Source organism: Fusarium fujikuroi, chromosome FFUJ_chr06 (genome assembly GCF_900079805.1).
Source record: "Fusarium fujikuroi IMI 58289 draft genome, chromosome FFUJ_chr06".
Classification (NCBI taxonomy): domain Eukaryota; kingdom Fungi; phylum Ascomycota; class Sordariomycetes; order Hypocreales; family Nectriaceae; genus Fusarium; species Fusarium fujikuroi.
Genome location: NC_036627.1, coordinates 1786327 through 1812002, shown reverse-complemented (window position 1 = coordinate 1812002; position 25676 = coordinate 1786327). Strand labels below are relative to the sequence as shown.

Sequence of the window (25676 nt, the reverse complement as noted above, 5' to 3'; positions counted from 1 at the left end):
ATCTATACATCAGTTATACACATCGAAGCGGACTTGGGATCACACAGCAAAACAGTTGCCTCGTGTGTCTCTATCTATCTCTTTTATTATGAATTTATCATGAAAAGTTTCGGATGACCGAATCAATAGCGACGAAGAGTTGTTGCGGATATGGTCCTGCCCATCACGAAAAGCTTCACTTCTGACCTGGTCAGTCCGGGGACAGCTTTCGCTACTGGAGGATATTTGGAGTTCGCATCTGTTGCATGTATTGTTTTATTGCTAAAATAAGAAGAACGGGATGTGGAGTTGAGGGTCTTGGAGTACGGAGTGCGTATGGAAATTGGAGTTATTGCTGTTGTTTTTCTCGCTCGCATGGATGATAGAAGATCCTGGCCAACTAATAATTGTTAGATAGGATCGGTGTTGCAGGGCCACATTCATAAGGGCTAGAGAGTACGGGGTCAATGTGGAATTTCTACTTCACGATGCAAACATTTAACTAATTTCAAGCAACATGCTATATGTTCGGGATTGATATTACAGGTGACTAGGCCGACTGTAACTGCGCTCACAGGCATCTGTGAATAGAAAATGCAAATACTCCAGCGGATATGCATTGCCGTCGATACTATTCATTCGAGCCCTAAAACGTATATATATATATATGTGTGTGTGTGTGTGTGTGGACATTGGCATGCGCAGGGTTGTTGGAAAACCAGAAGCCTTGCCATAGACACTAATCAAGAAACCCAGAAGAAACTCTACACAAGAAAACGCCATTCGTTCGCCTCTCACACTCTTCACAACTCCAAAAGCTACATAGAGAGATATTTCGTATTCATACAGCTGCGTCACCCCTTGTCTCAGCACTGTCCTGCTGAGATGTGGTGCCCCAAGGAAAGCCATCGCTGGTGCTAGCTTGTGATGACTGGCGGTTTCTACTCCTGAACCAACTCAATGAGAGGATGTTACCGAGAGCACCCGAGTCTGTGGAGCTCCTGCTTCTCTTGTATCGACGAGCCTTCAGACCTGGAAATCCTGTGCTCTTCCGCCTTCGTCGTGGAAGTCGTCGAGGTGTAGATTCGGTGCTTGGCCCAGATTCCTCCGCAACGGGGCCACTGGTGGTAGATCTCTTGGTAGGGAGTAGGGGTGAGGACTCTGTATGGCGCGGCAGTGTACTAGACCGTCTCCTATTGCCTGGAGTGCTGGGCTCATCTCGATCCTCCAACTCATCCCAAATCTCAGCTCGCTCAGCCCACCGAGGGATCCTCTTGCGAGAGGGGACCAGTGGTGTTTCGTCAATTGCGGGCGGGAATGTTTGATATGTATGTGGAATTGAGTCTTCATCTGCAACGGCGTTGTCTGAGCCAAGCAGCGACTCTTCCTCCTCAGTGTCCTCCACAAGTCCAAGACCAGGGGCAAGGGACGACTGTCCAACGCCGGGTGTATGCTGCTCGTCGCTTAATCGCCATGAGAGTGCCAGGACACCGGAAAGCAGAATAACAGTTCCCAAAGCAATGAGACACGCTCTTAGAGGTGATATCAGGCTTGTCTGGTTGAAATATATCAAACCGTCAAGTATGGCAATGATGTTGTAGACACAGAAAACCAAAGGGTAAAGAACCGAGGTTGAAACAAGTTTGAGACCTCGGTGTAAATAATAGAGCTGGCAGAGAGCCAGCGTGACGAGAGCTAGGACGATGGCCCAAGATTGCCAATGCACGAACTGGTTACGTCCAGCAACAGTCTTGATGACCAGCTCTACTGAGGACTTGGCAAACAATAGTGCATGAGCAGAGAGATCTCCACTGATGACACCGTAAGTAATGCCTCGAGCCAGCCGAAAGCGGGCGTCGTGTGATAGGCTCGACATGCTGTTGATTAGATCAACGGCCAGCGCCAGAGTGAGGACAAACAGCGCCTGGAGTATCATCCAGACAATGTATGGCCTTCTCGCCATGAGTTCCAACAGCTCTTTCAAGTCATGCGCCGGCGAAGGAATGGCTCCGAATATAGCGATCAATACAGCGCCAGTTGTAACGAGAATCGTGCCGGACAAAGACCATCTTGTGAAAGGTTCGCTGAGGATCAATGATGCGCATATCGAGTTGAATACGAGGCCAGCAGCCTGCAAAGTCGAGAGAACGGGGAGCGGGAGTGTCGAGATCTGAATACTGCTTCCCAGCAAGTTTGCTACAATAAACATGCCCATGCCGATCTGCCACCTCCTCCTTCGGTAGGGAGGCCGTCGGACATCGTGAGGTCCCTTTTCGTCCTCGAGTATATGCGACTTTCGCTGCAAGGTCAGACCTAGACTCTGAACACTAGTCGATATCAATCCAACAATAATTCCAAGCTACAGTCGCCAAAATTAGCACTTTTATCCGCTCACATAGCGCTGTACGCAACGTACAGCTATGCTCCCTCCAGAAGAGATGCCGCCAAGCAACCCCATTGCGCCTGTGCCAGGTCCGAGGTCATCTGGCAAGGGAGAGTTGAGGCGAATTGTTGAGATGTCGCATAGGCTGTGTATTTGGTACAAGGATCGCTTCGTGTTACTGGACTAGTAAAGGGTGTATTTGTTTCGATAGATTCAAGGGGAATGGCTGGTAGAAGCGCTAGTCGTAGGTAACTGGGGAGGCTGTTGAGCTGCCGCCGATCGGAGAGGTATACCAGCAGGTTCTTTATTCGAGAGAGGACCGAAGGATATAGAGAATGAATATGAATGAACGGTTTGATGCGAGAAGTTTATGTCTTGAATTGAAACTAATCAATAGAAAGTCGGAGGCGGACAAGCTTGAGTCGAGCGTGGGACACCTGACGTGAGTAAAGTAGACTACACTACCTACCCAGAGCAGATAGGCATGCAGCTCTCACACGGGACTAATTAGCCACTGTGGCGGTGAAGTTGCATAATGCACATGTAAACGATGCAAAATGGCCTTGAGATGATCTCGATTATTCACACTCAAATCTATAGGTGTTTTAAATAAGGTCCTTCCCACAAATGCACCTCATTCTTCCAAGAACAACACGCATCTTGCGATGAGGTGTGAGAACGAGACTCTTTGTCGAATGGCTGTGCTACCTCAGTACCTTCTGTACTCTAAGCAGTGGGGAGCAACTGTGGCTTGGCTACCTAGCCCCCAAGCTCCAGTCAGTTCCCTGCTGGTGCACAGTAAGATACAGCTAAGAAGCTGGTAGGCTGGGTCTTGGAACGGCTGGCGTCACATCCCATACCTACACAACTACCAACTCCATCATAGTCCATCGCCGACCTTGACCTTCACTAACAAGAGGCCATCACCATCCTTTTACCACTTCAACCTTGAACCCATCCAGGGCCTTCCTTATCATCCTCTCACCTTTCGAATCTAACAAATCCGTATAAATCTGCCCATCATGTCGCAACACGCCTTGTCCGACCAGCAGGTACGCATGCCCAAACGACGCAGTCCCTCATCCGTCTCACCAGTCTCCTAATTCTAACGCGCGGTTCTCCCCACAAATAGGTCAACAATGAGCTCAGCAAGATGACGGCGTTCATCAAGCAAGAAGCCATGGAGAAGGCCCGCGAGATCGAGATCAAGGCCAACGAGGAGTTCGAGATCGAGAAGTCCAAGCTCGTCCGCCAGGAGACAGACGCCATCGATAGCCAGTACGAGAAGAAGTTCAAGCAGGCCACCATGTCCCAGCAGATCACCCGCTCAACCGTTGCCAACAAGACGCGACTCAAGGTCCTCGGCGCCCGCCAGGAGCTGCTCGACAACATATTTGAGGAGGCCCAGAAGAAGCTCGCCGAGGGTGCCAAGGATAAGGGCAAGTACCAAAAGGCCCTCAAAGGTCTTCTGCTCGAGGGTTTCTACGCTCTTGATGAGCCTGAGCTCCAAGTCCGCGCGCGCAAGAAGGATTACGATGTTGTCAAGAAGGCCATCGAGGAGGCTGCCAAGGAGTTCAAGAAGGAGCTTGGAAAGGACATTACAGCAAAGATTCAAGAGGACGATCCTCTCCCTGAGGGAATGTACGTGCAAGCCCGTTCCAGAAGATACCTGAAGTGGGCAGCTAACACAGTAATAGTGCTGGCGGTGTGGTTGTTATCAGTGGAAATGGAAAGATTGACATCGACAACACTTTTGAGGCGAGATTGCGACTCTTGGAAGAGTCTGCTGCTCCTGCAGTACGAGAGGCTCTATTCGGCAAGAATCCTAACCGCAAGTTCTTCGACTAAACCCCCTTTCATGACCATAAATATCTCTATATGGGAGCCTCTACGTACGTATCGTTTCCATGAGTGCACGACTGGGGAGGCTTCAGCCATTCGCGACCCGCATTGTTCATCAGTCTGCGCTTGTAGTTTAGACGCTGTGTGTTGTGTTCGACTCTTTTGTCTGATTTGGGACTTGGCCCGCGGTAGAATTGATTACACGTTCAAATACTCGCGACAACAGTACCTAGTGAATTGCAGCACGCCTTTACCCTTTTCGCCTAGCCCTGTAGCTCTCAAGTTTATTTCACCTTAACCACGATCGTATCGGCGTCTACTGCTTCGTGGAAGACCTCCTCTGATTCTGTGGGAGATGGTTCAGCCACTTGGTCCGGCACACTCTGTGGTGCTTTCTTGAGGAAGTTCTTGATATAATTCTGCTGCCTCGGAAGGAAGGGATCCTCTTTCTGACCTGGCAGGTCAAATATGCTCTTCTTCGCCTTTCGGCGTGTACGGACTGAATGTGCGAGTCGCTGCTGGACCCATTCTATGACGCTTTTGGCTTCTGTACGAGCGATTTTCATACCCGCATCGTTGATCTTTCGCCAGATTTCCCTCAGTCTGACTGCAAGCTCGTCGACATCGCTATTGAACTGTTTTTCCTTCTCCAGATCATCGGATAGTGCAAATGACCCGTCATCCACAACGATGTTGATGAGGAAAATGTTGGCCTGGAGGAGGGCAAAATCTGTCTTGGGCCCGACAAAGAAGTCCTCGTGATCCAAGAGTGCTATGACGCCACGAATAGTAACCACATCATCGGGATGGTAGCGACCCAAGCTTGGGTCGTTGAACAAGAACACCATAGCCAGTCGCCGTCTAAGCTCGTGAGATCTAGCTTTGCGGATAGGCAGACACGCAAGAGCATTGGTCCTCACACATTGTTCTTTGACTAATGTGTGCAGTTGTGTACATGTTTCAGAGCACTGCATATGTGTCAGTCAGAATCTCGTGTACCAGCCTTGAGTGTAACTCACAAATGTGTCCCAGCCAGGCTGGGGAATAGCTTCGAGAAGGGCATGGATAGAAGTTTCGTAAGTGACCAATAAATCAATCTCGTATATCAAGAATCTGTCCATTGACATACGTAGGAGCGTCTGAGAAGCATAGACAACTGACTCCTGGGCCATATAGGGGGAGATGGCCGTGAGGAGTGATAAGAAGGAGCTGAGAGATGACCAGTCGCGTCCTTCATAAGGTTCGGCACTTGGTATCAGAAGATTCAAATGAGAGTCTTGTTGTTCAAGCTCAGAAGAAGCACCAAATCGACGAAACAGCTCCTCCAACCGACGCGGCGTGACAATGCGCGCAACTGCTTCTGGGCACGAGCTGAGCAAGTTGCAGTATTCTCTTCTGACAAGGGTTGACTTTTGGGAGCAAACCTCACTCAGTATCCATTCGAAAAGTTCATCCGGGAGTTCCCCCTGCATTTGCAAGAGGGTAAAAGGTAGTCCTGAGGCGAGATGTTGCTCCCGTGTCTGGTAATCGCCTTGAGTCAACAGTCTCCATGGCCCTTTGTTAAACTTTTTGGGGGCAGCTGTGGGGGATGGTATTGTATATCCTTCACGAAAGAAGCAATATCGTAGCTGTGAGTGTCCCGGTGCTGACCTCTGAACGGCTCTCATAACTTTCTGGGCATCTTGGCCGGTGTTATGCTTGACAATGCCCTCCATCACATCCCGCGACGTCTCGTCTGTTGTCATTTGTTGATCATGCTGTTCAGCAGTTGAAAGGGCCTTGATCTTTAAGGCACTTGCATGAGTCGCATCATCCTGTCTAGCATCCTTTGCAAGAGCTTTGAGGTCGAATTTGTGCTTGGACATTATCGCCAATGGGGACGTAGGAAACTCAACTGCAGTTCTCTTGGCCCTTGGGGTCGTAAAGGGATTGTGAAGAGGGGTACCGGCAGCCTTTCCTGGGCGACCTCGTCCGAGGATAGCGGACAGATCCTCCAGCGAATCGTCTGAGGATGCGCCAAGATCATCTTCTTCGTCTGAATCTTTTATCTCAAAGTCTCGGGGTATTGTTGCCGTCTTCTTGACCGGGGTCGCCAACTTTTGTTCCAACGGTGATGAAGGTGGCTGTGGTGTTGAGATTCTTGAGGCCTTGGGTGTGTGTGACTTTGTCACGGGTTTGAAGAAACTCATAATATTCCCATTTTTACCCTTTTGAGACATGGCGTATCTGATCCGATAGCCAGCGGTAGTTTATAAATTGCAGCAGGTTATTTGGAGAGTCCCCTGGTTTTGATACCTTCACCTGTAAAAATGACTGTAGGTACAGGGTGTGTGAAGGAAGTACAAGATGCAGCTACGACATACTAACCGCGTTAATGGCTTTAGGTTGAGACGCGTTGAGGTACCTAGGGTGAGGCGGGTGACTAAGTGTGGCTGCCGTGGCTGCCTGGGGGCCTCCTACCTATAAGGAGTTAGACGCTGACTGCGATGAGTTACGGATATGAATAGCATCATCAATCATCATGCGACTGTGTCTAGTGCTTAGGTTAGAGCAATCTCTAGTACAACAACCGACATCTTAAAGAAGTTACAGGTTGCATCTTGGCCGCTGACAGACTTCGCCCTACAGATGTAACCATTTCTAGATGTGGCGCTCTACAGAATGGGCGGCTAGGTACTGAAAAAGGAATGGCGATAGTTCTTGGCCTATGGCCCCTTTCTCTACACTAGAGTTTCCAGAAGAGTCCCCTCTTGGACATTGATCTTCTAGTTCTCAGCATTGACCAGGCCTTTATCACGATGTAGACGTAATGCTGTTGTTTTTAGCTCACTGGTTCGTGCTCCAAGATACGCGGCGTGTGCGGGATCAAGCCTCATAATCTATCAACGACACATGGGTGTTTCGTCCATGCAGACTGTGGTCGAGAAAAGGGGTTCATTATGCGTTTAATGCCAACACCGCCGAGAACGCTGGAGAACGATCGTCGGAAATGGAGCCTCTGCGCTCATTCCAGCATTTCGTCTCTTATTACAGCACAAATCATAGTGCAGTATTGAAATCGGGGGTTGGAAGCTTGTGTCTGGTATGCGACCCCAAGACGTTGACTTAGACCTTATTTCGTTCGGCATTGGTTTAGTGCAACGTCGATGTTGGTGAAGGTAATGAAGCTGTTGAAGGATCAGGTCTAACACGCCCAAGGCTCCAAGCTGACTGTAGTGTAAGCTGAGATAGATGTGGTTTCGGCATCCGAGCCTGACAGGAGTCCAGGGCTCGGGTTATTGTTATACAACTGCTTCTTGTTAGATGATGACGCCTGAATACGACAGTGGGTCATTTGCGAGCCGGTCTCAGACGTCCAATCCGAGGCTGACGCAGCACAGCCCAGCTCGGCGCGTTCCATTCTTTGCTTCTGAAGGGTTGGATCAGAAGTGATGGATCATTATGGATCCTTCCATCTCTCTAGCCTGGGCAGTCCTTGGGTTGATAAAAATGCACCAGATTAAGAATTAGAGGTTGACCGTTTGACTCAGGTGTTACGAGCGGATGGTTATATGTCGTACAAACAAAACGAGCTGACAGAGGCGATGACATTTTATCATTCTTGAGATTTACGGCCGCGATCATGAGGTATATAGATGATTTCAACCAGTCGATATGATCTTGGCGATCTAGTTCTACCCGTGATATTTGGCAACCCCTGGGGAGTCCTGTCACTGGAAATTTGGACCTGCAGATGGTAGGCTCAGGAGAGGAGACCCCTAGCAAGGGTCCTCTCCAGTTGACGAAACAAGGAGCAAAGGGCACTCGCGTTCCTGAGCGGCGCTGAGCTAACAAGGCTTCAAGACAGGGGGACAATGGGTCTCTGTTGTTACTTGCATGTACCTTACCCAAGGACAATGCAATGGTAAGAAAGCCAAGCTAAGCATCCACGGTTTTCAATGGTCGGATAGGACAGTGCAGCAATCAGGGCAATTGGGTTAGTGTAATGTAGCACTGTAAGAAACAAAGTGCTTCGTACAGAGCGTGTGTTTTGTGTTCCCGTCAATCCTCATACGGGAATAACACAGACTCGAAAAAAAATCACATCTCCAACACCTACCTGGGCTTGATCAAATTGAGCTTGGAGTCAGGCTGAATGATGAAACGTACCTAGATTTGATGGCGAATCTCTACTAACCAAGTGGAACCGCAATCCGTCACCTGTGGTGCAGCACGTCTAACGTGAGAAGAGGCAAGAAAACTTGTAATTTCTGTTCTAGGTGACAAAAATGATTAGGCAAAGTCGACAGAGACTCTATTAGCTTTTATACCAATCTTTTTTTTGGTATCCCAGGCGAGGTTCATAGCTTCTCTCGAGGCACGGCAACGCCGCACTCAGCACCGCAATGTGTTAATTCCATGGGCTTCGTGAAAGTGGTAGACCCCGCTGTGTTTGTAAGCCCGGTCCGTTGATTACAAGTGACCGACCGATGCTGCTTTATTCATCCGTCATGTCTGCATCTGCTTATGAGTTAGTCCCATTGGATGACGGCGGAGAAATATCGTGGCGCTTTTCCTCGCTCGTAAGCAAAGTCCGTGAACCCGACAATGCGGAGGTAAAATCTGGACATAACGGGACCTGCGGAGGTTTACAGACAAGTTATATTTCCATCCAAGAGAGGAAGGCGCTCGTATAACCCCGGGATGCCTTGCTGCCAAGAGGCATCTAATAGAACTGAATGTACCTAGATATTAGAGTACCTACCTACCTAGGTAAGCAAATAAATAAACATAGGACGCAGCGGATAAGGAAAGGAAACGGAACAGAATAAACAAAAAAGACAACGACTAAAGTCTGTCCAATGAGGGGCTGATTTTCATTCATTCATTCATTCATTAAAGCAACGTGGGGCTCATCCTACATACATACAGTAATAACTTAACCTTGCTGGTCCTCTCTCTGAGGCAGGGACGTGAAGATCTGGTCGAAGCTTGTTCCTCGGTTGTTTATGAGGCTGTCAAGTGTCTCTCTACCAGGAACAACCCTCCCGTTCTCGCACTTTGACAGTAAATATTCTCGTAAATGAAGAAAGCAGTCTTGGATCTTCGTTACAGCGTGGTATTGTACATCAATAAAGGAGGACGAGGCGAAACCGGATCTTGATGCCGCCAAGCGACCATTGAGATCATCACGCAAGGTTGGATAGGTAAATAAAAGAGTGGAGGATCCCGTCTTGAAACATTGCAACTGCTACCTACAAGTTTCCTGGAGAACTTGCTACCTACGTAGGTATCTTCTGTTCTGATTTCCTACTACGGAGGTTCGTCTCAAAAGTCTTTGCCGAAGAAGACTGTGGCTAAGAGACCCACCTTTGATAAGATACCAGAAATACATCTAGCAAGATAATAGATACTGATTCTAATTAAATTATAGCAGTTTTAACCAGTAAAATACTTAAAGATTCTCCCTAAATGCCCTATAACTATAGGGGTTTAATAGGGCAGTCCCTCTGTAAGCTGTCTTATCTCTTGTATACCTCTGTACCTGACAGGGATTAGCAATTGTGGCGTAAGTTATCTTAGGCAAATACTTTTGAGACGAACCTCCGTACTACCTATGCTGGTACAGTACATATTGCGCGGCCATCCCCTGACCCCTCGTCAGGAGATTTGTGCAGTCACCGCTTGCAATCATCTACTTATTTACGGTCGATTGTCCAGGGTCGCCAACGCGGTGAGGATCAAAAGAGTCGACAATTTACCAAGGGTGTTACTCAGAGGAACCCCGCTCTTTTTCGGTTTACATGATCCAAAGGGAATTCAAAGCCATTGATGACGGTCTCGACAAGTAGCCACCATATTTGACCCTTAGGGACTAGTCGTGATGGCTACAACGAATAGAAGCTTATCCGATTTTTAAGATGTACGCTATTGATATCTTTGGTTGCGATGACAATGGTCACGGCCGGAAGGGTGTGGTGAAATGTCCGTATGCGGAGTCCATCCACGGAGGCGACGGAGCCGGAGCTTCCATCCATGGACATAGGTACACATAAAGTTCGGGTACTCAAAACCCTCAAAACTCACAATGGTTCGTGCGAGACTAACGAATCTTGACAGAAAACACGCATCGGATACCCAGGGTCGCGATTGACTTGATTATATCCTTGGCAAATCTTAGGCGCGACCTATTGTAAGTTTCCCCCTTTGCAAGGGGTTGGTTGGTTGATTTTTCAAGGGGGGCAGTAAATGCCAGCTGGAGGCGTATGCAGCAATAGATCGCAGCAAGCTACTCCGTATTAACAAAGCTCACAAAGGGCGGAGTGATTTATTCGAAGCTAGGTCACGGAGTTCCTAGAAAGATGCAGATATAGTGGAAGTGTTCAGTGCATGTTTGGTACTAGGAAACCGTTGCAGCGCAGTTGGTTGTGTTGTGGTCGTGTTAAGATAAATAAATAGACCCCTGGCTAACTCTGTTGGAGCTTCTCATCCTCTCCAACTCCAAATGTTGAATTAAAAAAAAAAAACCAGGAGTGTCGGAGATATGTAGCGGCCGACTACGCCGCGAGACGCACGCATTGAATGCCCGAGGGAGCCGCCCGTGTTCCCAGGGCTGAGGTATGACTGATCTATCCACGTTAGACCAAGATAGTTCTACCGCCTAGCTGCTGAGAGCAGTACAACACAGTCGAAATTCCCGGCGACTTCAGTTAGAACCGTGGCGCCGGCGTTAGTAGGCCCTGCAGGTCGCTGGGAGGCGGGAGATCCATAGGTTTCATTGGATTTTGACCGTTGCCTATCCGTACCGCTGAGAAACTATCATGATGAGAACCAGGGAGTACAGTACTAAGTTCAATCGGCATGTGAGGTATGACAGATGCCCGGAAGTACCGTGTTAAGCCTAGAGCCCGATGAGTAGAAGACATTTTGTTCGTGATGCGGTTTAATGGATGGATGATGACATTGAATGTATACCAGCAATGCGACAACACCGCCTTGTCGAGGCTTTCAAGGCAAGGTAGAGTGTAGGTAGGTATGTAAGCACTGCAAAGAAGCTTAGCTGCTAGGCATTGGTTAGTACACAATGCGAGACAGCGCATCGCAATCGTGAGAATCCCAATGCAAGCATTTACAGGATCCAATATGTCTGTACCTTAGTACCTATGCAGGAGCAGATCCATGAGTACTTAGGGGGTACATTCCGGGCAGATGAAAGAGTGCGTCGGATGGGCCGGGATCAAGACTCCCCACGCACACCCACCCAGAGGAAAGCCTGCGACCCACGCCCCCGACACCCACTCTCCACTGCCCATTTCCCTTCAGCAGCGCTCGTCAGCAAGTCCCAGCGCTTGTCTCGAGCGGGTACCACCCAGAAATGGCCATCCCAGAGTGCTAGAGTCTCAGGCTCTCGGGCGGCCACTCACTTTAACTGGCGGACGGGACGGGGCCCGGGGAGGGTCTCTCGTCTCTCCAAAGTCCACCGTAGCTTTTTTCCCTTGCCGCCCCGTTCTTTCCATTGCCCATTGCCTTTGCTTACACAATTCAATTCCCCTTGTACCGTACCTTCTTCCAGCCAGCCCGTTCTTCTCGTCAGTCCCATCTCGACCATCAACAACCTTACCTTTACTCTCTCCACGTTCACCTTCTTGTACCGTTTCGACGATCTTCAAACGGTCCTGGCGAAGCCGTTTCAAACTCGACTTTATCACATTGTCGCCGCCAATAGTAATCTTTGACGAGCAGCTGGTGTTGCTTCAATTGTACCTGCTCCATTCACTTCGACTCTGTACCATATACGCTTAATCAGACGCCTCTCGCTTCTCTCGACTCCGACTTGGACTTCTTCAGTTTCCCCAATCTGGCTGGCATCGAGGGGCCGATCGGGCGCTTGCCCGCGACTTCATCATGACCACAACAACAACCTCTGACGGCCACCTTGATCCGCAGGCCCTCAGTGCTACCCAAAGATCGCGATGGGCCACACAAAGAAAGAGTGTCAACAGTAGTAACAACAAACGCAATTCTCTGCTCGAACGTATGGGACATAGGAAGACAGGTTCCAATGAGAAGAACCCCCCCTCCGACGGATCCGACCCTCACGGTGACGATGGCCAACCGCCCCAAGCGAACCCCGAAGACCAGAATGGTGGTGAGGAGGACGAAGATCACGAGAACCGCACCTTGTTCTTTAACCAGCCACTGCCTGAAGAGCTTTTGGATGAGAACGGCCATCCCACTCAAGTCTTCACACGAAATAAAATCCGAACGGCCAAATATACCCCTCTATCATTCGTTCCTAAAAACTTGTGGTTCCAATTCCACAATGTTGCTAATATATTCTTCTTGTTCTTGGTTATCCTGGTCGTAAGTTAACCATCCGCCCCCCTTTACTCCCGCGAGTCACCCTTAACCTTTAAATAGATCTTTCCCATTTTTGGTGGCGTCAATCCAGGTCTCAACGCCGTTCCGTTGATTTTCATTATTGCAGTAACTGCTATCAAGGATGCCATCGAAGACTACCGACGAACTATTCTCGACATCGAACTCAACAATGCTCCTGTCCACCGATTACGAAACTGGAACAACGTCAATGTTATGGAGGGTGACGTTTCCATGTGGCGTCAATTCAAGAAGGCCAACTCGAAATTCTTCGGTTCTATTTGGCGAGCAACTCAATCTCTGTGGTCCAAGAAGGCGAAGGAGGAGAGGGCAAAGCGGAAGGCCAGCCCTGCGGAGGATGATGCGCCTCGGCCTTCAGTTGAGACGCACCGAACTCGTCAGTCCATGCGACAGTCCATTGCATCGCCTTTCACTGGCCGCGAGTCCTTCATGTCTGCCCGAGAGGACATTCAGATGACTCCTGTTCCATCGCCCTCACCTCAGGCCACGCCTGCACAATTTGAGATGCCCGACCAGCAAGATGCCAAGCGCGCAGCAGCTTTATCGCAGATGAAGTCTGATGTCATCAACTACAACCATCCCCCATCCGGTGCCCGATTTCAAAAGGATACCTGGAAGAGTCTCGTCGTTGGCGATTTCGTTCGTATATATAATGACGAAGAATTGCCCGCCGATGTCATCATCCTATCAACCTCCGATCCTGATGGAGGTTGCTATGTCGAAACCAAGAATCTGGATGGCGAAACTAACCTGAAAGTCCGCCAGGCTTTACGTTGCGGCCGAGGTCTAAAGCATGCTAGAGACTGCGAACGTGCAGAGTTTGTGATCGAAAGCGAAGGACCTCAACCAAACCTCTACAAGTATAACGGCGCCATCAAGTGGAAGCAGAATGTCCCCGGCTACCTCGACGAAGAACCTGAGGATATGACGGAACCTATCACCATAGACAACCTCCTCCTACGTGGATGCAACCTCCGGAATACTGAGTGGATTGTTGGTGTAGTTGTGTATACCGGACATGACACCAAAATCATGATGAACGCCGGTATCACTCCTAGTAAGCGTGCTCGCATTGCTCGAGAGATGAACTTCAATGTCGTGTGTAACTTTGGTATCTTGCTTATCATGTGTTTGCTCGCCGCTATAATAAACGGCGTGGCATGGGCAAAGACAGATGCGTCTCTTCACTTCTTCGACTTCGGATCCATTGGTGGCAAACCGGCTATGAGCGGATTTATCACTTTCTGGGCTGCCATTATTCTGTTCCAGAACTTGGTGCCTATTTCGCTCTATATCACCCTGGAAATTGTGCGAACCTTGCAGGCTATCTTTATTTACAGCGATGTGGAGATGTACTATGAACCAATCGATCAACCGTGCATTCCCAAGTCATGGAATATTTCGGACGATGTTGGCCAAATCGAATACATCTTTTCCGACAAAACCGGTACTCTCACACAAAACGTCATGGAGTTCAAGAAGGCAACGATCAATGGACAGCCCTATGGAGAAGCTTACACGGAAGCTCAGGCAGGAATGCAAAAGCGACTTGGCATTGACGTTGAGAAGGAAGGAGAGAGGGTTCGCGCCGAGATTGCTGACGCCAAGGTCCGGGCGCTTGCTGGTCTTCGCAAAATTCACGACAATCCATATCTTCACGACGAGGCTTTGACATTCATTGCTCCTGATTTCGTTTCCGATCTCGCTGGCGAGTCAGGCCCTGAGCAGCAGGCAGCCAATGAGTATTTCATGCTAGCCCTGGCTCTCTGTCATACTGTGATGGCTGAGAAGGTTGATGGTGACAAACCAAAAATGATTTTTAAGGCGCAGTCACCAGATGAAGAAGCCTTGGTTGCTACTGCTCGTGATATGGGTTTCACTGTTCTCGGAAGCTCTGGTGAAGGCATCAATCTGAACGTCATGGGTCAGGACCGACATTATCAAATTCTTAACACGCTTGAATTCAACTCTAGTCGAAAGCGAATGAGTTCAATTGTCCGGATGCCTGATGGCCGCATTGTTCTCTTCTGCAAAGGTGCAGACAGCATCATCTACTCCCGCCTTAAACGAGGTGAACAGAAGGAGCTCAGAAAGACAACCGCTGAGCATCTCGAAATGTTTGCCCGGGAAGGTCTTCGAACACTTTGTATTGCCCACAAGGAAGTTTCCGAGCAGGACTACCGAGCTTGGAAGAAAGAGCACGATGCAGCTGCATCTGCCCTCGAAGAGCGGGAAGAGAAGCTGGAATCAGTGGCCGAGCTGATTGAACAAGATCTTTACCTTATTGGTGGTACCGCCATCGAGGATCGTTTACAAGATGGTGTCCCCGACACAATCGCTCTCTTGGGTAATGCTGGCATCAAGCTTTGGGTTCTCACTGGCGACAAAGTTGAGACTGCTATTAACATCGGCTTCTCTTGTAACCTTCTCAACAACGACATGGAATTGATTCACCTTAAGGTCGACGAGGACGAGACAGGTGAGATCACCGACGAGACCTTCTTTGATATGGCAGAAAGACTATTAGACGACAACCTTCAGACTTTTGGTATTACTGGTAGCGACCATGATCTCGCGCTTGCCAAGAAGAACCACGAACCGCCCGCCCCAACCCACGGGCTTGTCATCGATGGTTTCACACTCCGATGGGTACTCAACGATCGCCTGAAGCAAAAGTTTCTCCTGCTCTGTAAGCAGTGCAAGTCGGTTCTCTGTTGTCGAGTCAGTCCTGCGCAGAAGGCTGCCGTTGTGGCTATGGTCAAGAACGGTCTCGATGTTATGACTCTTTCCATTGGTGACGGTGCCAACGATGTTGCCATGATTCAGGAAGCCGATGTTGGTGTCGGTATTGCTGGTGTCGAAGGCCGTCAAGCAGCCATGTCTTCTGACTATGCTATTGCTCAATTCCGATTCCTTCAGAGACTGGTGCTTGTCCATGGTCGATGGTCGTACCGGCGTCTGGCAGAGAGTATCAGCAATTTCTTTTACAAGAACATGGTGTGGACCTTCTCCATTTTCTGGTACGAGATCTATTGTGACATGGATATGACCTATCTCTTCGACTACACGTATATTCTCATGTTCAACCTCTTCTTCACTTCGGTCCCTGTCGCTATTATGGGTGTTCTGGATCAGGACGTGTCTGACAAGGTATCGTTGGCTGTTCCTCAGCTCTACCGACGAGGTATCGAGCGACTGGAGTGGACCCAGCTCAAGTTCTGGTAAGTAAACTGTCCTTGATATCGATGCTCTGTGCTAAATCTGCTAAAGGCTCTACATGATTGATGGTGTTTATCAGTCCATCATGGTTTTTTTCATTCCGTACCTTCTGTTTATGCCTGGTACCTTCTTGACTGGCAACGGTCTTGGCGTCGAGGACCGTCTTCGCTTTGGCGCCTATGTTGCTCACCCCGCCGTCATCACGATCAACATGTACATTTTGATCAACACCTATCGCTGGGATTGGTTGATGGTGCTCATTGTTGTCATCTCTGATGTATTCATTTTCTTCTGGACTGGAGTGTACACTTCCTTCACCTCGTCAGCATTCTTCTATGGTACTGCTGCACAGGTATATGGAGAGGCAACCTTCTGGGCATGTTTCTTCCTTGTACCTGTCATATGCCTCTTCCCACGATTTGCTATCAAGGCTCTTCAGAAAGTGTACTGGCCTTACGATGTTGACATCATTCGTGAGCAGGAACGAATGGGTAAATTCGCACACCTCTACCAGGCTGAAGAGACCAGTGATCCTCTCACTGCAGATACCAAGAGTGATAAGTCCAAGTCATCCAAGAGCTCAAGGAGGTCAAAGAAGATGCCCAAGCACGTGGCTTATGGAAGTGTTGATGAGGATCTACGGCCTATTTACCCTCCGTCAACAGCAACACGAACCACGACATATAATCAACACAGCCAAAATGGCAGCGACTCGACCAATTACACGGCGCATCGCATATCGTTGGATGTACCAATGCAAGCCCGGCCATCGATTGACCGAGCACGACCATCATACGACCGTATGCGAGCCTCGATGGACAGGGTGAGACCCAGCTTTGAAGCCAGCAACGACTTCACATCGGCAGCGCGACTCTCAAGGATCGAGTCAAGTCAATCGCAAGGAGGTCGATTCCGCCCTCGACTTAGAGGACTTTCGTTGACTAAGAGTGCCAACATATGATTCCGGCCCTTTGCATCTCGCTGTACATGATGCCCAACTCGACTATTGCCGACCACACGGCTCTGCGGACCCGGTGCCGAGTTTTGTTTCTTTCGACCTTTCCTTGCTTTTGATATCCCAGGCCTCAGACGGCCAGTGATGCACTTACGATCAGCATGAGCGATCTATGAGTTGCTTTCCGCGGTCTTTGTATGCTCATGCGCTTTAGCACGCAACGAAGGCAACGAGGTCGAATTGGTTTTTATCTATTTTATAATACCCCCTATGCTTCAACTGCATTGGGCTAGGAGGTTTGCTTTTACACACGCAGGGCGTTATAAGGGGAAATGCAAAAGGGGGTTTTTGTTTTCTTGTATGAATTGATTTGATTCTTTGGTGGCTTCGGTACTATCACTTTTAGTCTTCCTTCATCTCCCATGTTGTTTCACACTTTTCTTTTTAGCATCCTTAGAGCTGGAAAGCAGCAAACCCATTCTCTGACGAAGATACATTTCATTATTGCGCTGTCGAAGAGAGGGAGGGAGAATAGCGAGACGAGGAGACGGGCTGATTGAGGCTGGAGAGGATGTCACAGGTGAGGAAGCGAGCTTGAAAGACAGACGGACAGAAAGAGTGGGAGAAGACAGCAGTGTTGATGCTGTAAATAAGAAAGCGGTTATATAATCAAGTTGTCATCTCCTTTTGGAGACCAGAGACGAAAATCAATAAGACGATATGCAAATTCAACCTCAAGTTCGAATTCGAATCCGAGTCCCTTGATGCTGGTGGTGTTGACTTTATATGACACTCATTCTCTGTGGACTGGTCTGATGTTGCTTTATGGTTCGAGTTGATGAGCCTCACAGTCACATTCAGGGCGAGTACGAATACGGCGGGTCGTTTCCCTTGGCGGTCAAGGCTTGGCAGGAACAGTGAATGGAAGGTCCCTGAAACTAGCTCCAGTACGTACCCAATCCATCAATTCAACCTAAGAAGAAGGGGATCTCAGACTCCAGCTCCCACTTTAAATAACACACCCACCATCCGACCTGAACCATCTCCAGCTGTCGCATGATACAAAGGGGACGTACAATTTCTGCGGAAGAGACGAATTGATCATGTCAGAATCTGCAATGGACAATCAAGAACCATTGCTCCTTACCGCTTGGCGGAGGTGCAATGAGTTTGCTGCAGAGCACAACATCTCGTACGTTATGTTATGTCATGTCATGTCATGCTATCCTTTAGCAACGAGCCCATTGATCGTGACCTACAAGCTAATTCACTCCTCACAGGCAATCTACAGTCTCTGCCGTCGGGACAGTCGCTGCCATTGTCGTTGCAACTCTAATTCTCCGCCTCACAAACGCTATCGCTACAGCCTCTATCAAAGCAGCCACCGGCCGTCCTCGCAAGTTTACCGTTCCCACGCCCAAGATCCCCGAGCCTTACTCCACCGTCGATGCCCCTTCAGTCAGGGTCTCTGGCAGCTCAGCCGTTCAATGCTATGCACCAGCTACTGGCCAGTTCCTAGGACAAATCAATCCTTCTACACCTGCTGCTATCGATCGAGCGGTTGTCGCCGCCGCGGCTGCGCAGAAGGTATGGGCTGAGACAACCTTCGAGGAACGCCGGGCTGTGTTGCGCTCGCTGCTGCAGCACGTTCTCGACAATGCCGAGGACATTGTCAAGATTGCTTGCTTGGACAGCGGAAAGACTATGGTGGATGCTCAGTTGGGAGAGATTCTTGTCACAGCTGAGAAGCTCAAGTGGACTCTCGACCATGGTGAAGCTGCGCTGCGGCCGTCTCGTCGTCCTACCAACTTTCTCATGATGTACAAGCGCAACACTGTCCACTATGAACCTCTCGGTGTTGTTGCTGCTCTTGTCAGCTGGAACTATCCCTTCCACAACTTCATCGGTCCCGTCATCAGCGCCCTCTTCTCTGGTAACGGTATTCTTGTCAAGGTTTCTGAGCAGACTGCTTGGTCTAGCCAGTACTTCACCAACATCGCTCGTGGCGCTCTCATTGCCCATGGTCATGATCCTCAGCTTGTTCAGACTGTCGTATGCTGGCCTCAAACCGCCGGCCATCTTACTTCACATCCTGGTATCAGTCACATCACCTTCATCGGTTCTCAGTCTGTCGCCCATCATGTTGCTGCTAGCGCGGCCAAGAGCCTTACTCCTGTTGTCGCAGAGCTTGGTGGCAAGGACCCCTTCATTATTCTCGACTCTGCTTCTCGAGACCTCAAGCGCATCGCCGAAGTCATTCTCCGCGGAACCTTTCAAGCCGCTGGCCAGAACTGTATTGGTATCGAGAGAGTCATCGCCCCTCGTGCAATTCATGATAAGCTTGTCGAAATGCTTGCTCCTCGCGTCAACGCCTTACGCCTGGGCCCTGAGGCCGATGTCGGTGCCATGATCTCTGACGCCTCCTTTGACCGCCTCGAGGAACTCATCGCTGAGGCTGTCGCCCAAGGAGCCCGTCTCCTTGCTGGTGGCAAACGCTACAACCATCCTGAATATCCCACTGGCCACTATTTCCAGCCAACTTTCCTTGCCGACGTTACCCCCGACATGCGTATTGCACAAAATGAGTGCTTCGCTCCTGTTCTTACCCTGCTCCGCGCCAAGTCATCATCCCCTGAAGATATCCTCGCCATTGCTAACGCCCCCAACTTTGGCCTCGGTGCCTCTGTTCATGGTTCCGAGCGTGATCCCAACTTACAGCCCATCGTCAAGGGCCTCCGCGCCGGCATGGTCGCCGTCAATGACTTCGCCGTCTACTACGCCGTCCAGTTGCCCTTTGGTGGTGTTGGTGGCTCTGGTTACGGCCGTTTTGCAGGCGAAGAAGGTCTACGCGGACTCTGCAACATGAAGGCCATTTGTGAGGACCGCTTCGGCTGGCTGGGCATCCGTACTGGTATCCCTCCCCCAGTACAGTACCCTATCAAGAGTCAGCCCGATAGCTGGAAGTTCACACATGGTGTTGTGGAGCTGGGCTATGGAGCTCCCTTGAGAAAGCTCAAGGGTCTCGGCAACATTCTCAGAAACATGTAGATAAGAACCATAGAGATTGGAAGAGATAAAAAAGACTGAAGACGCATACAGGATGCCAGGCCAGGCCAGGACATGCATGTCTCGGCTGGAGTGCAATGAGGCACAGGATGAGCATAATTCTCATGAGCTATGAGCAGATCAGGTGATTAAAAAATGTAGATAATATTGTCCGATCTGTTATCTGGTCAGGACATGCGAGTTAACAAATAATATCGCTAATGCCAAAATAAAGAATAATTCATTGCGCCATGTCATAAATCCTGAGCCTTCTTAAACACCTTTTCCAACCATGACCATCTCATCGTCAATGTCTACAGCAAGCAACTGCTTTACCATCGTCGACCATACACCTCACTCTCTTCCTTTCTAGGCCGCCCTGGCCGTCTCTGCGATGAAGCCGCAGTTCTACGCTCGTTGCCATTGAAGCTCTCGTTGCCGACAGCGGAGGGATCAGCGCCAATAACAACTGGGTTCTCCGAAGATCCTGGCTTGAAGAGGTTGATGATCTCATTGATGCCGAGCTTGAGAGCCTCCTTACGCATGCCACCCTCGATGGCCTGCTCGGCCAGCTCGCGCTTCTTCTCCTGCAGCTCAAGGATACGCTCCTCGACAGTCTGAGCGACTGTGAGCTTGTAGATGATCACATCGACTGTCTGGGTCAGACGATGGACACGATCAATGGCCTGTTCTTCGACAAACTAGCAAAGAAGTTAGAATAGTTATGTGGAAAGGGGATTAAGAATAGGAGAGCATACCGGGTTCCAGAAGGGCTCGAGGATGACAACTCGGGTCGCTGCCGTGAGGTTGAGTCCTAAACTACCGCACTTCAAACTACACAGCAGGATGCGGGTCTGAGGATCGCCCCTTAACTTTCGTAGGCTTTCTTCGCGCTGATCGTTCTTCATGCTGCCATCGTAACGGACAAAGCGGAACCGTTCCTTGCGGAAGAAAGGCTCAACAAGATCAAGCATAGAAGTGAACTGGGAGAAGACGATGAACTTGTGCTCCTTGACTTCGCCCTGAAGAATCTTGATGAGCTCTCGAATCTTGGAAGAAGCGAGAACTTGAGGGGAGTTGGGATCGCGGGACGGATAGAAAATACTATCGTCTTCTTCAGACGAGACATCTGATTCATCAGAGTCAGAGTCAGACCCTGAATCTGAGGCTGATGATCTAGAAATAGCTGTCGTATTAGCAGCAGTAGTATCGGCGGCCGTAGTATCAGCATCTGTGCCTGCTTTTGTGGTGTCAGCTGCATGAGACGGCCCATCGTCCAGCGTCTGGGCAGCCATGCGCTTTGTGATATCTGTCAAGGACGCCAAGGAGTCATCAGAGTCAGAAGCCACGTTCCCTTTACTCTCGTCGTTCTCAATGAAGCTGCTCAAGTTGCTCTTGTCTTCAACCTTACTCTCTTCATCTTCTGAGTCATCGGAGCCAATCCAGTCGCCTCCACCCTCGGCATTCTCATCTTCTTCGCCACCAGCCTCTCCCAGATGTATGGAGCCCCGCTGATCCTCGGGCACAAGCCATGAGCCTTCCGCCTCTTCTTCCTCATCATCGCTGTCAACGATGGCGTTGCGATTCCGAGGCTGGCGAGCTGTCTTCTTTGGGGACTCTGCGTCCTCGTCATCACTGTCAACTACCGTGTTTCGGTGGCGAGGTCGCCCCGAGGGCTTCTTAGGGGACTCATCGTCGTCATCTTCATCATCATCAACTTCAACAATTTGCCTGTCAATGACTTTTTCGTCAACAATTTCCTTCTTCTTGTCTTTCTTCCTGCTCTTGTCCTTGGGCTTCTTGGGCTTCTCGGATCGCTCTGACCGCTCTGGCCTTTCGTGGTTGTTGAAATATGCTAGGTCATCGTAGCAGTCAGAGCAGATGTCTTTGCCTGACTTATTGTCTTCGTGACTCAAGCCTCGCCCACAAATATTACAGTCCCTAGAAACGATGCCCATACCAGCGAACATGTCAGCCATGGCATCAATGTCCGTATCCTGGGTCTTCTGGGTAGCGTCTGTAGACATTGCATCTTTGTCCTTCTCCAGCTTGCCCTCAACCAGTTTGGGATGATTGCAGGCCTGGCGTAGGCGGAGCAGCAGGGTCAAAGCGTTGGCATAGTTGACTTTGCCTTGCATCATCTGCTCGATACTTCGGTCTGCTCGAGCAGCTAATCGATCGTAGAACTTGCGCTCTGCAGGTGACAATGCAGTCGATATAGTAACAACCTTTCGTTCGGTGACCTTGAAGCCTGTTGAGGACCCCTCACCCTCGGCGGAAGGCTTACCACCAGGGTTAAGTGCTCCAGCTTCCTTGAGGATTTCTTTGGTTCTTCGCTTCATGAAGCATCGGAGAAGACTGTGTAGTCTGCGGATGGCGATGTGACCGCGGCCATTCTTCAGGGGTAGATCAATATGCTCCTTCCACTCCTTGAGATCGTCGTAGGGTCGAATGCGAAGAAATTTGACAAGGGACTGGAGTTCATCGAGGTTGTTCTGCATAGGTGTACCAGACAAGCACCATCGGTATTCAGAGTTGAGGGCGTAGCAAGCCTTGGTAGCCTTTGCATTGCGATTTTTGACTGTATGGGCTTCGTCGAGAACGACTCGCCACCAGTGCAAACCAAAGCATCCCGCTTTCAACCCATTCTCGGCATCTGAGGAATTGCCATGTTCAGAGACCAGGATTTGATAAGTTGTGATGACAACATCATAGAGAGCAAGCTCCTTAAATCGCTTCGTACGGTTCGGTCCATGATGTACGCAGACTTTGAGGCCATGGGTCTTTTCCACTTTATCATTAATTTCGTGTTCCCATTGTCGAATCAAAGCAAGTGGCGCCACCACCAGAGTTGTCTTTTCGATCTTCTCAAAGTGCTTCTTCCATCCAGGTGCGTCCTTGGCTGGTTTTTGGTTGGTGAGGATAAGTGAAATGGTCTGAAGAGTCTTTCCAAGACCCATGTCGTCGGCGAGAATGCCTCCCTTGGGGACCTTTCCTCGCTTCACAGGGCCAAGTTCTCGTCCGCGCATCCACTCAACTCCTTCGACCTGGTGAGGTAGTAGCTTGACCTTGAGACCATCCACTGTGCCGTCTTTGGCATCCTTTGGATCTTCTGATGTCTTTGGGCGATCAGCTTGGCTTTGTTCTCCACCCTCCTCTTCGCCCTCCTCCATGCCACCCTCAAGCAAAGCCTTCAAATCAGCACTCGCCTTGGCAGGATCTGTGTAGAAAGTCTCCTCTCCGTAATGTCTTGCTGGCGCATATGAGGATGCAACTGGTGGTGCAGAGGGTGCATTCGAGCTGAACATGGGCATTGGTGGTGGTCTTCGATCCTGGTATACCGGGCCTCGGGGGCCTGTGATTCTAGCACCGTTGTTGCTGTTGCTGCTTCGACTATCGAGGTGGTGTTCCGGTCGTGTCTTCTGCCGTATGAAAGGGTCTGCTCTCTGCTTACGAGAGGACATCATCTTGGTAGGATGACCGAATGTGGGCGTGTTGGTTGCGTCGGCGGGATTAAAGGGGTCGCTCATGTCTCCCCGAACCTTGCCTTTGAGCGAGCTCATACCACGGACAAGGGCAGTGATATCATCGTCGGGAGACAACTCGCGGGATGTGTTTTCTCCATTCGGATTGATGGAGTTTAGAGGCACCTTGGGAGGCGCCCGCTCGTTGACCATGGTGCCAAGGTCTCGAAGAGCAGTAGAATCGCTGAGACGTGTCTTGGAATGCGTATGGGTATGGGTATGGCTTGGGCCAAGTTTGGAGAAGTCAGGTTGTTGTTTTGATGAGAGGGTCGTTTGTGGTTTAAATGCAAAGCAACCACCGGGCTTTGGTTTACTGATATGTTTTTTGGGCGACCAGTTTGAAAGGTCGTCAGGGTCCTTCATTCAAACGCCGGGCGGTAAGTGTCGTCGGGAGGGTATGTGCAGCTTGGTGAAGCCGTTGAGTACAAGGGACTCTGCATGAGTGTATCGTTTCGGTATCGTCCAAAAAATGACATAATGAATTGCCCCGGCAACGGATTGAGGGTGTCATAATAATGAGCCTTGAACAGTCCGAGCTTTGGTGGATGGTATGTCTGATATTTATGTCACTAGCTCACAACCCCTCTATACGTGGCCCGCGTAAAGCACTGTGTAGCAGGTAGCCCCGCGGTACGGAGTACTGCAGCTATGGTAGTTAGGGAGGAAAGAAAACTTCGGACCTTGACCTCAGATGATAAAAAGATTTAGGTAACTTGGTATAAATTTAGACCAGATTTAGGATACCTTTTGCTGAGTTTATTTTGACATCTAAGGTAATATTGAGACTCGATGATTTCTTGCTCCCTGAGACTGAGGTGTAGGTCCCCTTCTCCTTCCACTGTCATTAGACCCTGCTCATAAATTATCTTATGCAATCAGTAACATCCACCAATAAGGAGCCATCCTTAGCGTTTTACAGCCTGAAACCTCGTTCTCATAAATTTGAGTGCGTAACACAGTCATGATCTTTATTACGTACTCTTCACAGTGTGCCTTTGATTTATCAATATGAAAGCATCATCTAACCATTTACTCATGTCTTTTCCACCCGAAACTTAATGTCACTCATTGCCTTTGAGATTTGTGAAGGAGAGGCACTGGAGGTGTATGCAATAACCAAACCATTGACACCAAACAGCCCAGGTGATGATGATAGTTGCGCTTCCATCAAGACCAATATGCGCACTTCTGATCCATTTTCACTCCCGGATAGCATTGAAGTCATCGACAATCACATTATGTAGAACGAAATCAGGCTGTCATCGTTCGTGAGATTGGGGTGAAGGATGCAGAATTCTTCAGACTTGAAAACTCGCTCACTCTTACAAGAACTCATAATACAGATATCCTGTCCATCAATTCCCACCCAGAGTACGGATCAATTTGGAACCTAGAAAATGATAACGCTCAGCAATAATTAAGGGTGGTTTTCCATTCCGCAAGTCCTCCCGTTGTATACAGCTCGACCTCTTTGGCCACTATGCGAGAGGGACAGGAGCAGGGGCCTCGGTGCCAGAGGCCTGCTTGCCACCGACGGGAGGGAGGAACATAGGGAGGTAAGTAACAGCAAGAGCCATAACTGCGTCCCGTCAGCACGGATTTTCGATTCTCGAACGATATAGGGGTGGCCTTACTGGACATGCCAACGGAGAAGTATCCAGGAGTGGTGGAGTTCTTCTTCGAGTCCTCGCTCTCGCCGAGCCAGCTCTGGATAGAGAAGACAACTGACGCCCTATATCAAGTTTCGTCAGCAACCCGGCCTCGTCTCGCTTCGATTCGTGTCGCATCGCATCGCATCGCGCCACTTCTCCGCATTCTCAAGGCTCGTTTGGCAAACGTACCATCCAACCATTTTGTTGCGCGTAAACATAGCAGCCATAGGCAGGGTAGTAGACATCGTTGAGGAGAGGTCGGTCGAGTCACCTGAGCTCTTGGGCTCTTGGTAAGGGACGACTGTCACGCAGTCAGCTTCATGTCGCAATCGTGAAGATTGAATTGTGCTTCGTGTGCGAGGCCATTGACTGATATTTGGAGTTAGAGGGCAATCGTACTCAGGTCAACTCTTCTGGGGTCCTTGGTAGGCGACATATTTGCTGCTGTGAATGAGGAGGATTGACGGTTGTTCAATGGTTGTCTCAATTACCTCTGAGCTCGCGCGACCTGTCGTCTCGGGACGGCTTGTGGCGCTTCCTTGAGTGGGGTAGCGTGGCGTAGAAATGACCTACCTAAATAGGAAATGGCTTCATATGCCTAGATACGGTCGAGGAATCAGTTATTAACAGTGCCTAGAACATGAATCTTCACGTTATAGAAGCTCTTCAACGGTAGCGTTACCCAGAGGCGAAAATTA

General features: G+C 49.6%; 7 protein-coding genes; 3 read left to right on the top strand and 4 right to left on the bottom strand.

Moving 5' to 3' along the window:
- Positions 1 to 820: 820 nt before the first annotated feature.
- FFUJ_05904 (uncharacterized protein) lies at positions 821 to 2437 on the bottom strand (the record flags this gene model as incomplete). XM_023579168.1 has 2 exons in its annotated part: positions 821 to 2338; positions 2396 to 2437. The coding sequence occupies 2 exons, from the start codon at positions 2435 to 2437 to the stop codon at positions 821 to 823; spliced, it is 1560 nt and encodes a 519-aa protein (XP_023432053.1).
- Positions 2438 to 3384: 947 nt separating this feature from the next.
- On the top strand, positions 3385 to 4210 carry FFUJ_05903 (probable Vacuolar ATP synthase subunit E; the record flags this gene model as incomplete). XM_023579167.1 has 3 exons in its annotated part: positions 3385 to 3414; positions 3495 to 4003; positions 4060 to 4210. 3 exons carry the CDS (start codon positions 3385 to 3387, stop codon positions 4208 to 4210), a joined length of 690 nt encoding a protein of 229 aa, XP_023432052.1.
- Positions 4211 to 4488: 278 nt separating this feature from the next.
- On the bottom strand, positions 4489 to 6423 carry FFUJ_05902 (uncharacterized protein; the record flags this gene model as incomplete). XM_023579166.1 has 2 exons in its annotated part: positions 4489 to 5172; positions 5224 to 6423. 2 exons carry the CDS (start codon positions 6421 to 6423, stop codon positions 4489 to 4491), a joined length of 1884 nt encoding a protein of 627 aa, XP_023432051.1.
- A 5665-nt stretch (positions 6424 to 12088) lies between these two features.
- FFUJ_05901 (related to ATPase II) lies at positions 12089 to 16763 on the top strand (the record flags this gene model as incomplete). XM_023579165.1 has 3 exons in its annotated part: positions 12089 to 12547; positions 12605 to 15804; positions 15854 to 16763. 3 exons carry the CDS (start codon positions 12089 to 12091, stop codon positions 16761 to 16763), a joined length of 4569 nt encoding a protein of 1522 aa, XP_023432050.1.
- Positions 16764 to 17860: 1097 nt separating this feature from the next.
- Positions 17861 to 19805, top strand: FFUJ_05900 (related to succinate-semialdehyde dehydrogenase (NAD(P)+); the record flags this gene model as incomplete). XM_023579164.1 has 2 exons in its annotated part: positions 17861 to 17949; positions 18038 to 19805. The coding sequence occupies 2 exons, from the start codon at positions 17861 to 17863 to the stop codon at positions 19803 to 19805; spliced, it is 1857 nt and encodes a 618-aa protein (XP_023432049.1).
- A 329-nt stretch (positions 19806 to 20134) lies between these two features.
- Positions 20135 to 23689, bottom strand: FFUJ_05899 (RAD5-like protein; the record flags this gene model as incomplete). XM_023579163.1 has 2 exons in its annotated part: positions 20135 to 20503; positions 20561 to 23689. The coding sequence occupies 2 exons, from the start codon at positions 23687 to 23689 to the stop codon at positions 20135 to 20137; spliced, it is 3498 nt and encodes a 1165-aa protein (XP_023432048.1).
- Positions 23690 to 24804: 1115 nt separating this feature from the next.
- FFUJ_05898 (uncharacterized protein) lies at positions 24805 to 25414 on the bottom strand (the record flags this gene model as incomplete). XM_023579162.1 has 4 exons in its annotated part: positions 24805 to 24905; positions 24961 to 25058; positions 25168 to 25279; positions 25378 to 25414. The coding sequence occupies 4 exons, from the start codon at positions 25412 to 25414 to the stop codon at positions 24805 to 24807; spliced, it is 348 nt and encodes a 115-aa protein (XP_023432047.1).
- Between the last annotated feature and the right edge of the window lie 262 nt (positions 25415 to 25676).